The 14,490-nt window shown below is 46.4% G+C and overlaps 1 protein-coding gene across 1 annotated transcript; it reads left to right on the top strand.

Moving 5' to 3' along the window:
- Positions 1–368: 368 nt before the first annotated feature.
- CA4 (carbonic anhydrase 4) lies at positions 369–14,217 on the top strand. The gene is made up of 8 exons (XM_027870635.1): positions 369–480; positions 7,242–7,286; positions 9,411–9,566; positions 10,364–10,509; positions 11,342–11,440; positions 12,080–12,146; positions 12,666–12,829; positions 13,969–14,217. The coding sequence occupies exons 1-8, from the start codon at positions 426–428 to the stop codon at positions 14,164–14,166; spliced, it is 930 nt and encodes a 309-aa protein (XP_027726436.1). The 5' UTR covers positions 369–425; the 3' UTR covers positions 14,167–14,217.
- Positions 14,218–14,490: the final 273 nt, after the last annotated feature.

Here is a 14,490-nt window from a genome sequence, read left to right on the forward strand (position 1 = left end):
GAACTGGGGAGGGGACAGAAAATCGAGGAAAGGAAAGGAAAGGAAGGCTGGGGGGAGGGGTGGGGGAGGAAGAGGAGGGAGAAGAACGGGGGAGGGGACAGAAAATCGAGGAAAGGAAAGGAAAGGAAGGCTTCCAGGAGGGATGAGGGAGGAAGAGGAGGGAGAAGAACTGGGGAGGGGGTAGAAAATCGAGGAAAGGAAAGGAAGGATTCCAGGAGGGGTGGGGAGGGGAGGGAAGAAGAGAGGAGGGGGAGGAGCCTGACTACGGGGTCCAGCTCTCCTGGCTATCCGGCCCAGGCTCGGTGTTCCTCTATAAAAACCCTGGGACAGAAACATGACCGCAGGACAGACCGCGGCTCATTCTTGGCCGGACGCTCGGCCAAACCGACAGACAGACAAACGAACCGACAGCTGAGTAGCAGAAGATGATCTCGTTCCTAATGCTGCTGGCCCTCACGTTGGCCCAGCCAGTGGCCCCAGGTGATTTAGCCCTTACCCCAGTCTGGGGTCCCATCCTCCATTTCGGATCTATTCCGAGGACAGAACCCCTTGCCCCGTCAGCTGGGTAGGTGGGTAAGAAGAATCCACTGTCTGGGGAGCACAGGAGAGGTGGGGATAAAGGGAGACATATAGAGAGATAGAAAATAGATAGATACTGAGAGATAGAAGACACAGATAGACATAGGCAGTCAGATAAAAGAGAGAGAAACAGAAAGCAACAGGTGGAGATAGAGGAAGAGAGAAAGGGAAAAAACTTCAAGAGACGAGATAGTCATATGCAGAGAAAATTGAGACAGAAAACAATATACGGATAGGGACAGAAAAGAAAAATACTAGAGAGGATATATTGGAGAAGAGAGATACTGAGAGAGATACAGAGAAAATTGGAAATGGATATAAAGAGACAAAGACACTGGAACAGATAAAGAGAAATAGACGGAAACAGAAATGACAGACAAAAAGAAATAACAGACACAAAGACTGAGAAAAAACAAAGCTTGAGACAGAGGGAAGAGACAGAGACAGAGACAGAGATTGAAAAAAAGATGTAGACAGAAACAAAGTTGGAGGCAGAGAAAAAGACAGAGAAGAGATAGAGAGATGGAGACAGGCACAAAAAAATGAGACAGTGGGAAAATCAGGCAGAAATAGAGGCTGGCAGAGGCAAAGACAGAGAGACAGTGGCAGACAGAGACAGAGAGATGCAGAGAAAACAGTGAGACCAGACCCGCGCAGAGAAAAGTCAGAGGAGTGACCAAGATCCAGCCGTCGAGCCTTTGCAGCTCTCCCTGTCTGTGCTTGTTACCCCTGCAACCTTGCTTCTCCCGGGATCTGTCCATTCGGGCAGAGTTCGTGTCGAGTCTCGATGCCACTACACCCCCGGGTGCGTCAGGGTCTCTAGGATACGAGGTTGGTCTGTGATCAGGTGGCAGATGGGTCTCGTGGAGGGGGAGGGTGGACCCTCCACGGTTGGTTTGCGGGCCCCTGGCAATGTGGCCGTACAGGTACTGACCTGGGCCTCTCCTGTCGGGGGGAGGGGTGTCTCCTGAAGGACAGCTGAGCTCTGCTCCCTGCTGTGCCAGTCAGCTAGCTTCTCTGGGAGGGGAGCGAGGAGAGTGGGTGGGGAGGTGCGGTCCCAGGAACTCAGAGGTCCTGGCTCAGCCGGTCTTTCCAGCCGGGGTGATTTTCGTTTAAAGATTAATAGCGAGGCAAGGTTCTTAATTATCAGGTTGAGGGGGAGGGTGTTAATATTTGATAAGAAGCCAGTATCCACACAGCTGGGGGGCCCGGAAGGGAGATTATCGCGTGCCCGGAGTCGGCCCCTGTCCGACCCCATCTCCCCAACTCTTTCCTCACCGCACACGTTTTTCCTGAAGAGAAAACTTTAGGCAAACAGGTCTCACTCCCCCTTTCACTTGCAGGTAGCCCTTACCTTCTCCAACACCCTCCCCAATAGTCTTTCCGGGAAAGTTGCGGTTCTCAGGCAGCGATATATAGTGGAAAGAACACCAGAATTGGAGATGGAACTGAGTGTGCCTCTGACAATGACTAGTTCTATGACCTTGGACAAGTTACTTAACCTCTCTGAACCTCAGTTACTTCATTTATAAGATGGGAATCACAGTACTGGAACTTTTTACTTGAATATGATTTGGGAGCTTTATTACTGGGGACTCTGGTCAAGGTCTTTCTTTAAACCTTTCAATAAACCTTTCCCACTCCTGTAGTTCTCCATCTCTCTCTTCTGGGAAATGGAATGGTGATTGAGGATAGGGGTCTTTCTCCTGGTTGTTAAGTGATTAGATGCTAGTGGTATCACTAAACTAGCACCTCCTCTCACCTCCCTCATTCTTCCTTTCTATCAGTGTTTCCGGGAAGAGCCAGAGGATGTGTGGGCCTGGGGAAGCCTATGTGGGTGGTGGGGTGTAGAACAAGGGTGGAGAGAGAATTAGGATTGAGAGGGACAGGACTAGTATACCTCAGAGGGAAGCTGGGATTGGGTTAGGCATCAATCAGTGATCTAGCATCTTTCTGCCCTTTCTTCCTTGTGGGTTGGGGCAATGAAGAAAATTCATTTATACAAGGACTGTAGGATGCCCTCTTTTCTCTTTTTCCCCATCCTTCCCCTCAACCCCACAATACACACATCCCCACATACTCACTCACATACTCATACAAAAGATAGAACTTTTGTCCACATCTCAGAAAACCCTGGGTTAGATCCTTACAATCCAAACCCTTCTCCCTCCCTCCCAAATATCTGATTTCTTTCCTCTCAACAACTCACCAACATCGGGGCAGCTAGGTGGCGCAGTGGATAGAGCACCGTCCTTGGATTCAGGAGGACCTGAGTTCAAATCTGGCCTCAGACACAAAACATTTACTAGCTGTGTGACCCTGGGCAAGTCACTTAACCTCATTGCCTAACCAAAAAAAAAAGGTTACAAAAAAAAAAAACAAAAACTCACCAACAAGGCTACCATTTTCCACTACCTCCAGAGCTTCAGGGTTCAAGTTGGATATCGGCATGGCTGTTTTTGGTGTTACCCCCTTTTCATTCACACTTCTCCTTCAAAAGTCTCATGGCCCTTTGGAGAGGTAATCAGGGGCCTTCCTCCCAATAAACTCAATTTGTGGAGGGAAGAAGCTGAAGCCTGGAGAGAGGTCAAATTTTTCTCCTCCCAATGTTGGTTTAGATGGGGAAAGAGAAGAATGGAGCTATAGATGGGACTCATGTTCTATTCCATGTCCAGACCTCTGTCCAAGAGAAGCTGAGACTTTGCTCAGAAACATGGGCTTTGCTGACCTGGAGTTCTGGAGCCCTGGGGGAGGAATGGAGGTGGGGAGGAGTTGATGGGCAAGGTCCACAGGGGCACTTCTTTAGTCTGCTGTCAATCAGCATTCGGGACATGCTGTGTGAACTAAGCGGGACACAGAGCTTCTGGAGTAGGGTTGGAATGAAGAGAGGGTACAAATACCCCCATACTTCTGACCCCATCCCTTCTTGGGACGGATGTGCAAACACTTGGGGACAAGGAATAGAATGTTAGCAACCCTGTCTCTAACTGGGCTTGAATGTCTCTCATGGGATGGGAGTAGGGGTGGATTTTGGCAAGGTTGGGTTTCAGAGACAGCAAAATATTAGAGAGACTAAGCTGGTGCCACTTAAAGCCTAAGGCATTGTTATCCTTCTTCTGAGACTCAGATTTGTCTGCTCTCCCGAACTACTAGTACCTTAACTGTTCCCTCTCATTCTCCACAGCCCCCCTTCACTCCACACCCCACACTCAAGGTCCTGGCCTCTTTCAACACTATTGTTTCACTGGCTCACTTCCTTTTGAGATGAGTAGGTAAAAGCATACAACAGTTCAAAAGTCAGTATGATTAAGAACAGAGCAGAGGTCGTGGCTAGAGACCAGGAGAGCAAATTCCTAGTGAGGTCACTTCTCCCAGGGATGGGAAGTGATGTGTAGCTCCCCACTTTTCCCTAGCCATGACCAGTCTGGCTGCCTTGGAAGAGGAGGGCTGAGACCCCCCCTTTCTTGCTTTTCTTTTTTTCCTATTTATTGTTTTATTGACTCCCTTTATTTCTATACCACAATGGTTTCCCAACATATCCCACAACCACTACTGAATAATCTCTTGTAATAAGGAATAATGGTTGAGCAAAAAAGGTGAAGAATTTGGAGTTAGAGACTCTGGGTTTGAATCTTGTCTCTGCCACTTTATTCCTCTGGGCCTCAGTCTCCTTACCTCTAAGATGAAGGGATTGGATCTTCTAAGATGCCTTCCAATTCTAAATCTTAATCTATGATTCTATGATTCTATGCTAAATTGACAGCAGGCAGAGGAGCAAACATCTGTTTGCAGGATAGATGTGGAAAAGTTTTCACAGCTGTTTCCTCTCCCAAAGTAGACTATTGGGATATGTGCTATTGGGTGAGGGGGTGACAGTGGGAAAAAGAGCTTGCCATCTGTACATCTGTTGGGTCCCTGACCCGGATTTCAAAGAAGGGAAGAAAGACCCCCAGGGCAGGAGAAGGGCTATGGCATCAGCAGTGTGCTACATGTGCATTAAGGAACCCCAAAGAGTCTCTGAGTCATAGCTTCCTCCCAGAATGTACTATCCTCAAGGGATGACAGAACACACGGCCAACCCCTGTGCCTTTCCAGGCATGGAGTTGAGGAGAAGTCCCCAAACATCTGAATCCTGTTACTCAGTTTCCTGGGAAGAGGCTCAGTCAGATTTGTGGAGAATGACTGTCCTTACTGTCACCTCTACAACCACCATGACCTGGGTGAGATTGAGACTTCCAGTCTGCACCACTGTGTTAACCTCTCCCTTCCCCGGCTAAGCCAGGAGTACTGGTGTCCAAGTAGTCTGGCCCATCATGTACCGCCTCCATGGGTCAAGGCTCTTCCTCTTTGGCACTCTTTCTGATGCCTTGGAGGGATGCATAGTTCTTAGGGGTCCAGAGGACCTTCTCTGTCCCATGCATTCCCCATCCTCCATCCCTTCTGGTTTCCAGAAGAAATGGTCCTCCTGACTTTGCAATAGGGACACCAACCCAGACTCAAGGTCGTGTTGCATGAAACCATCTTCCCGTGACCTTGACACATGAGTATCTAACACCCTCTTCCCAGCCCTTACTGAGGCAGAGAGAGACATGAACCTGGAAAAAGGTCAGGACCAGGCCCTGAGAAAAGAGGTAGAGGATAGTTTTTTAATAGAAGCCCCTCCTTTCTGGACCAACCCTATTTTCTCCCCACTCCCAATGATTCATATGTACGTAGGTCTGTCAGAGAAGACCAACCACAGGTTCATAGACACAGAGCTGGGAGGGCTCAGAGAATGAAGCAGCGGCCCTGGGAGGGGAAGAGGTGAGAGTTGACTTGGCACCATAGAGAGGAGAGCTTGGCCAAGAATTTACTTTAATAACTCAATGGGAGGGGGTATGGGGAGGGGAAGGGGGAGCAGCTCGAGGGACTTGTGTTAACTTTCCAACATCTCAAATAAACTCACAGGGCTGAGCCAGCAAATCCGATTGTTAAGGAAACGGGGAGGCCCCCGGCAAAGTTAATCCTCCTTAGCAGAACAAGCCTACTGGCAAAAAAAGAAAGACAGAATTGAATATTCTAGGGGACTTGGCTGGTGGATGGGGGTGGGGTGAAAGGCTCACATCATCTGAAGGTCTTTAATATGCAGCAAATATATATATTTAGGATGGGCTGGGAGATAGGGAGAGATGATAGGACATGATCTGGAGTCTGTTCTGTTTCTCTTTCCTCCTTTGCCTCTGGGAGCTGAGGGACAGAACTCAGGGGACTGATTCATAGAAGTCTGTCCACGCAGCTTTGCATATTATCCATCAGTGCACTGGGGCAAGAGGGTTCTCAAGAGACTGGAAATCTCTGTTTCTACCCCCACAACATCTTACCCCAACCTGCATTCTTCCCAGAGTTAGGCAATGCATCCATCCTCCTCCTAGCTGATCAAATCCTATCCTAATCTCAGAGGGAAAGGGCAGCCCCTTATCTTCTTTACCACTCCCACTTCAATTCCACACATGTTAAATAATTAACATTACTGTCAATACGAAGATAACTTATGATACAGATTCTATTCTCCAGGGGTTTGCAACCAAAGAGGGGAAGGAGGGGTTCAGAAAAGACACTCTGTAGTAGGAGGTGCTACCTGAGTTGGATCTCAAAGAAAGAGAAGTTTCCATGGTGAGGGTGGTAGGAGGAAAGTAGGGATGACGAGATACATTTCAAGAACAGGGGACGATGAGATGATGTGAGTGAGCAAAAAGCACAGAATCTGGAGAGGACAGGAATAGAACTGGGATGGAGGATAATCTACTTTCTCTGAATGTAGAGTATGTGAGGAGTACAAGATAAGAATGGGAGGTAAATTAGAGCAAGAATCTCAGGACTGGAAGTGTATGTTTTGTTGTGTAAATGATAAGAGGAAACTGAAGAAAGTCTTTTGAGTAGAAAATTTTTGTGATCAGGACAGTGGACAAAGAAGATGAGCTGGACGAAGGGTGAATTTGAAAACAGGGAGTCAAAAAGACCAAGTAGGAGGCTATTACAATAGTCTGGGAAAGAAGAGTTGAGGGGCTGGACTATGGCGATAGGAGTGAGAATTAGAGGGTAGAGACATTATATAGGTGAAATTGAAGGCTGACTGGTTGTGAAAGAGGCTCAGGGCTGTAAGAGAAGAGGAAGGAGGAGAGATCCCTCCGAGGTTGCTAACCTAATGGTGATGCTATCAACAGAAAATAATGAAAGTTTAGAGGAGGGGAAAGTTTGGAGAAGGGAATGATAAGTTTCGTTCTGGATAAAATGAGTTTGAGATTTCAGTAGGGATCTAGTTGGAAATGCCCAGGATGGTAATTGGAGCTATGGAATGGAGTCTTAAGGAGACAGAATTTGGGGCAACATTTGCATAGAGTTTGTAGATAACTTAAGCTATGAGAATGACTGCAATCACAAAGGGAGACAATACAGTGAGAAAGGAGGAAGGTCAAGGACAGAGCTTTGGTGGACATTCACACTTCAGGAAGGAGAGGAAGACGGAGAGCCAGCAAAAGAATCAAAGAGCAGCAATTAGAGATATAGAAGAGCCATGAGAGTTCAATATCATAGAAGACTTCCCTTTCTCCCCACGTCCACTCCACCCGCCTGTACTCATTCACTCCCTTTAACTGACGCTGTGTCCTCTTTCTCTTTGCCAGCTCACTGGTGCTATCAATCCCAAAGCCAGACAACAGCATGTACGGGTAAGTTGGGGACTTCAGAATCCATCCCTCACTCCCAACCCAGGCAGCCCATCCACCCTTCAATGATCCAACATGGCTAGCCAGGGTCAGAGCAACTGAGCAAATCGTTTCACCTCTGTCTGCCTCAATTTTCTCTTCTGTCAAATGAAGGTGTTAATAGTAGCACCTATGTCCCAGAGTTGTTGTGACAACCAGATGAGATAATATTTGTGAAGTGCCTTGCAAATCTTCAAGTGTTATATAAATGCTAGCTACCATATTTTGGAAAGTATCACTTCTTGAATCTTTGGGTGGGTGATGCTCTCTGCAGGTCACCTCCAACCAATATCTAATAATCCCTGACTCCTTTCCCCCATCCCTCTCAGCATACTCCTCCTACAACCAATTGGGGTTCTCAGAGAATGGAGGCTTTTCTGAATCAGTCAAATAATGCCTGGCCTTTCTCTCTTAGAAGAGGTAAAGCTACTAAAATAAAAACAGAGCAAGTGCAAGATAGCAAACATATTCAATGATAAAACTATAAAAACCAAGCAGAAAGCAGTTTGAGGATTCTCCACTGTTTCAAACAGAGAATTAATTGAGAGTTGACTGTATTCCACTGAGGACTTTTCCTCCCTCCCTTCCTCACTCCCACCCCCACTCTGGTTGTGAGTGTCAGAAGCATAGCTAGGGCCAGGCCTAGGGAGAAGTGGAAGAGTGGGGGTAGAGGGAAGTCAAGAAGAATTATAGACTCACAGAATGTCAAATCTGTAAAGTATTTTTAGGATCTTCTAGTCCCATCTTTTAGAAAAAATAAAATGTATTGGTACCTTGTTTTTAAATCACTTTCATTTCTGAATGTATCAGCACCTGCTTAGTGAAACATCCTTTATAACAAAGACCCCACCCCCAAAAGAAAGAAAAAACAGTTTAGTAAAATCAACAAACAAATCCATCAAGTCTGACCATGTATCCTGTATTCTACATCTGTAGTCCCCCACCTATGCAAAGAGTAAAGAGAGGTACATTTTCTGAATTCTTCTCCATGGCTAAGCCTCTTGGTCATGTCATTACACAAATGCCTCATCTTACAGAACAACCTGGTTCCCTCTCCAGTCCCAAAACACAGACCCCTCAAGCCCTCAGAGATCCCTGCTCTAAAATCTGAAGAGGGTTAAGATGATAGAGTAGAATGTAATTAATACTGTCATTCATGGAAGGGATGTAATGAGAATAATGCACTCCACTTCTCAAAGTACACAGCCACCACTTAGTGTGGTTTAGTACACTGGTGATGGAATCAGGAGCCTGAGTCCTCATCCCAGTTTGGTTATCCTCTAGCTGTGTGGAGGACCAATAGCTTTCCCTCTCCAGACTTTCTTTTTCTCCTCTGTAAAATGAAGGATGTGAACTATATGCTTTGTATGATGCTTTGATCTCATTCTTTCTTCTCACTCAGTAGCCCAGCAGGTACAAGTCCAGCAAACTCTGTTTTATAAGAGAAACAGTAGGCGGGAATCTTGGGAGACTAATCCAACAGGAAAATAACATCCCCTCAAGTATCTTTATGGCAGCTGTTATGGCCTGAGTTTTACATTAATCAGTTGATCAATCAGTAAACATATGTTAAATATCAGTTAGGTGCCAGGAACTCTATTTAGTGCTGAGGATACAAAGGGAAAAAAATTGAACAGTTCCCTGACCCCAAGGAGCTTACATTCCAGTCAGGAGACAATGTGTATGTATATAGGGTTTTCCAAAAATCTTAGTGCAGTGTTAATCTTATAGCTTGTAGATTCACTTAGACTTCTGAGGCACCATGTATAAATAAATTCAAGGTAGTTTAGGAAGGGAGGGTACCAGGAGATGGGGGTATCTAGAAAGACTTGTGTAGAAAGTGGTACTTGAGCTACATCTGGAAGGAAATATGGAATTCTATGAGAGAAGGATGAGGAAGAAGTGCATTTGGGGCATGGAGGTGAGCCAGTGAAAAGCCACAGTACTGGCCCTTGTAAGTGATAGGATCACACAAGATACACCCATCACTAAGGAATCTTCCCCTACCCAAAACCCCTCTGTTGTAACTGAGATCCGACACCAGTCCCTCCTTCTCCACCTTTCCTTCTCTCCTTTCTAATCCTTCAGGTCCAGACAACTGGCCTGGGTATTGCCAAGGCAAGCAGCAATCCCCAATTGACATCAACACTGACAAAACCATGCTAAACGTTTCACTAGTCCCTTTCCAGTTCACTGACTATGACAAGAGGGAGTCACGGATCATTGAAAACAATGGGCACTCAGGTTAGTCTTTTCTCAGTGTTATGGGGAAGGGCTAGAGGAATTGCATTACTCTTTTGTCCCCTCCAACAAGGTCAGCATTTCTTAGTACCTGGGAACTATCTGGAAAGCGAGGGAGAAAAAAGGAACTGGTAGCTTCCACTGTATCCTGCTCTACTCTTCTCCTTACAACTCTGTTCTCCTCTATCTTATTCTGTTCCATTTCAACTTGCTCAAGTCCACATCACCACATTGTATCCCTTCTTATTACACTCTACTCCATCTTTCTTGATTCCACGCCATCTCACTCTACTCCATTTCTCCTCCATCCAGTTTTGTCCCATTCCATTGCACCATATTCTTTTCTTTCTTATTCCACTTCTCTCCACTCCATCTTTCTCCGCTCTATTCCATCTCACTCCACTCCATTATTATTTGCTCTGTTCCCACCTGGCTTACGTTCAGAGGGTGAATGCTCTCCATGTTCTGGCAGCTCCTGTTTGTAAAGCGTTTTACAAGTGGGTAGGAAAAAACGAATGACGATCTGCTCTTAGCTTTTGCTGAGTTCAGATGCAGGATGAGCCAGGGAGGTTCTATCACATCAGCGTTATTAAAATGAGCTTTTCACGCTGAATCTGGGAAATGAGAAATACGTATTCTTCAGGTGAAGGGGAAAAATGCAAGGAAAGATTCTGGGCAGGGACAGAGAATTTGGGCAGGATGATGACTCTACGGTGGTACAGGAAGCACCAAGAGTAATGGAGACCAGAGGACCCCACAGATCTTCACCCTGTTCTTTCACCTACTCTTGTCCCCCCAAGTGGAAGTGAAGCTTGAGAACTCAATCAAGATCTCTGGAGGGGGCTTGCAGGAAACTTACAAGGCAGTTGCATTTCATCTGCACTGGTCAGACGCTTTGGACGAGGGCTCTGAACACACTATCGATGGGCAGTCCGGTGCCATGGAGGTGAGGGGTTTGTGCTTTTGAGGTTTGGAGAGCTGCAATCCCATTCCTTTGTTTGTTGCCTTCCCAACCTGGAGTAGGTCCTGGGGTCTCTGGGATTTGCTTAGATCATAGAATGATAAAACATGAAAGCTGGAAGCGATCTTAGAGGGCTATCCCCTTTCTTTTATATATATGAAAACAATTGAGACACAGAGGGGGGAAATGACTGGCCCAGAGTCACATGGTTAATTAGTAGCAGAGCAAGGATTAGGACCCAGATATCAAAGACCTGCTCCTGCCCCAACTTCCTTTCAAATCTTCCCTTTGGGGCCATGATGAAAATTCTCTCACCCCACTCCACACAAGTTTCTGTGGTCCCCTTCATCTCCCTGCCTTGATCTCTCTATACCTCCTTATTCATGGCACAGTGGAAAGAATGCTAGATTTGGGGTAAAAGGAGCTGGATTCAAATCCTACCTATGTGACCTTGGGCAAGTCATTTCACTTCTCTAGGTTTCCTCAGTTTCCTCATTTCTAAAATGAGGGTGAGCATCATCCCAGGATGACATTGGTCCTCTTCAAAAATGAAGTATGAACAACAACAAAATGAGGAAGTGTGGCTAGATGACCTCTACTGTCCCTTCTCGCTCTAAATCGATGATCTTATTATTTCATAATTTACTTCATCTCTCGGGCCCTCCCGTCTCCTTATCAGTTTCCTCTAAATCCGTGATCCTGTTGTCCTCAGCCCAGAACTCAGACATCACTAAGGCCTGAGGAAAGGGCTCTGGGGGACACCTAGGACATAGGAGGTGCCCATTCTAACCCCTTTCTCTCCTGTTTTTTGCCCCAGCTGCACATTGTCCACATCAAGGACAAGTATAAAAATGTGTCAGAAGCACTTGCTGGGAATGGCAATGATGAAATCGCTGTGCTGGGATTCCTAATAAAGGTTAGAACCTCCTCTCCATTCTCTGTCCTTTTACTGTCCTTACCCACCTGTCAGAGTCTGCCTTTCCCTTTTTCTACTCTCCTCCTCCAACCACTAGAGGACTAGGAATTGCAGCAGTGGAGGAAGAGGAGAGAGACTCTCTGTCTTTTCCTCCCTCAGTCTCTCTCGCTTTTTCTTTTCTTTTTTTTTTTTGGGCAGTTAGGGTTAAGTGACTTGCCCAGGGTCACACAGCTACTAAGTGTCAAGTGTTTGGTCTGAGGCCGGAGTTGAACTCAGGTCCTCCTGACTCCAGGGCTGGTGCTCTATCCACTGCACCACCTAGCTGCCCCACCTCAGACTCTCTTGATCTCTCACTCAGTCCCCCCTCTAAGTGTGTTTGTCTCTCTCCTCTCCATGTCCTACAGGCATGGGGGGAAGAAGGGTCAAGCCCAAGACAGAGGACAGGGAGCCTAGGGCTCCTGCTAATCAATCGGAACACCATGCTGCATCTCGTTCACTCAGTCAAACAAGGGGTGCCCTGAAACTAAAAGGGAGGCCTAGGAAACTGAACACAAAGATTCCTCCCATCCTTCCTTTTAACATCCCCCTCTATCCAAGGGGTTTGAGTTCTCTGTCTGAACAAGATGGTTCTCTTTCCAGGCTTCACATGGAAATAATACCGGCTTCACCAATCTGGTGGAGAGCCTGAGTAAAGTCCAATACCAGAGTGAGTCATGACAAGCACCTACTGTGCCCTAGCTAGGGACCTGGGTGGAAAAAGGATTGATGGTGGGAGGAGCCTGGGGGAGGATAAGTGTGGGGGGGAGGATAGAAGCAAAAGAATAAGATGGGAGAAGCCAAGAAACAGGACCCTGAAGTTTGAGCCATCCTGTCCCTAAATTGCTAAAAAATGGTTGGTCAAGCGAGCTTTGGGGAAGAATGGTTCTGATAATTTGTGATTAAGGTAAAAGGTTAAGGTTGAGGGTGAGTATTGGAAATCAGAGGCTCAGAGATTGGGGGATAGGGCTCCTCTATCTGTAGTCATCAAGAGTTTGATTGTGGTAGAGGAGAATTGCCCTTAGGAAGAGATGTGATGGGTAAGACTAAAAGAATAATCCTGGGGACTGGAAGGAAAAGGTCACAGGGCAATGTGTTTGTATATGTGGTTTGGATAATTCTGAGGGAAGCAGAAACTCTTCTCCCAAACCTCATGCTAACAGGTCCTTTGGTCTTTTGTCTCCCTTAGGCAATAATACCCACCTAAAAGAATTCAGCCTTTTTGACCTCATACCACGAATTGATAAGTTGAAAAACTACTACCGATACTGGGGCTCCCTCACTACTCCTAATTGCGATGAGAAGGTCATCTGGACTGTGTTTCATGAGCCTATCCTACTCCATATGAATCAGGTAATAATTTGGGGATCTTCAGACTTAGACTAGGTCTCCAAGGGGGCTGTGGGGTTAAATGAGGTAGGAATGGAATCAACATGCTGGTCAATTGACTAACTTTTATTGTGTACCTACTCTATGTCCAGCCACGTGTTACATGCTTTAAGGATACACAGGGACATAGCACGGTCCTTGCCTTCAAAGAAACTGCAACATATAGAAGTTAGAGAACTCAAACAGTCCGTAGGATTTAGAGCTGAGAAGGTCCTTAGCAAGCTGTGAGTAGAAGCCCCTGATTTATAGCTAACAGCGCTTGGCCTCTGCTGGATTCAGTTTGAGTGTCTGTCATCTGAGGGCTAGTCTAGTTCAGAGAGGCTCAGCATGCATGGAAGGCTGGCCACCAAACGGTCACTTTAGGGCCTTTCTAGTTAGGTGAACAATTTCCAGCCAGTCCCCAACAAGAGAAGCAGTGATATGACCCTGCACCTTGACTGTCCTACCAAACCTCCCCTCTTCCAACCATGTTCAAAAGCTGAGTTATGTCCACACTGAGTCATGTCTGGGACGCTTTGTAGTCGCTATTATCTATAAATGGAAATTATTCATGTAACACATAGGAAGAGTGGGGGCGGGTAGAGGAGAAAGGGTTGAATTCCATTTGAGTGGGGAAAGCTGAAGGAACAAGGAGAACTCACCCCAGGTTGACCATCACTTTTACTTTCATCTCTCCCACCCATCTTAATCAGGGAAGGGTCAAAGAGGTCATCAAGAAATGGATACAAAGACCTTAGCCAAAGAGATTGGGGCACTAAAGTTTGAAGAGGGATCAATCAACAAGCATTTATGAAACACCAACTCTGAACCAGGCACTCTCCCAGGCTGAAGAAATACAAATACAAAAAAAGCAGTAGTCTCTTCCCTCAAGGACCTTGCATTTTCTGTTGGTGAAAGAGAATATGCGTGTGCAGATATACACGTATATACCAAACAAGCAGATAAATACAGGATAACCTGGGGCAGGCACTTGAACTTGGGGAATGGGTTAGGAAGGGCTTTTCATAGAAGGGGATGTTTGAGCTGGGCTTCAAAGGAAGCTAGGGAACCTAAGTGGCTATTAGAAGGATAGTAAAGTCACCAGAATTCCTGGTCCCTTACAGATCTTGGAATTCTCCAAAAAGCTGTACTATAATCTGGAGAGTGACAAAAAGATATCCATGGCAGACAACTTCAGGAACACACAGCAACTAGGGGGTCGCCAGGTCTTTACGTCTGGAGTGGGCATACCATTGCCCCATGCCTGGCCCACGCTTCTGGCCCCTCTGCTGACCTACCTCCTGGCTGTCTTCCTCTACTGAGAGGCCTGGACTTGGGACCTTCTCATGCTTGGACATTTGACCTGCTGGACTCTGGGTTTTCATAAATATACTGTATAGGTGTATATATTTTTTAGATAAACATTTCCTCAGCACCGTACTGCTGACCTTGACTGCCATTATTCCCTGTGACAGGTGTGACATGTCTTATCTTAATAATGCCTCCCATTGCCCAACTCAAACCTGCCCCAGCCCTTACTTAGTTGGAGTGGAGGAACTTCAGCTAGAATTTTCTACACCCCAGACCACCATATCTATTGGATTTCCCCTCCTCCTGCTCCCAAGCCATATTGTGAAAGACTAGAG

The sequence above is a fragment of the Vombatus ursinus genome, unplaced genomic scaffold (genome assembly GCF_900497805.2).
Source record: "Vombatus ursinus unplaced genomic scaffold, bare-nosed wombat genome assembly UNPS02014797.1, whole genome shotgun sequence".
Taxonomy (NCBI): Eukaryota; Metazoa; Chordata; class Mammalia; order Diprotodontia; family Vombatidae; genus Vombatus; species Vombatus ursinus.

Bases quoted from the DNA above. Each gene is read 5' to 3' on its own strand.
- CA4 (XM_027870635.1), top strand. From the start codon at position 426: ATGATCTCGTTCCTAATGCTGCTGGCCCTCACGTTGGCCCAGCCAGTG. The intron at 481-7,241 runs GTGATTTAGCCC...TCTCTTTGCCAG, and splicing joins GGCCCAGCCAGTGGCCCCAG to CTCACTGGTGCTATCAATCC. The intron at 12,147-12,665 runs GTGAGTCATGAC...TGTCTCCCTTAG, and splicing joins GAGTAAAGTCCAATACCAGA to GCAATAATACCCACCTAAAA.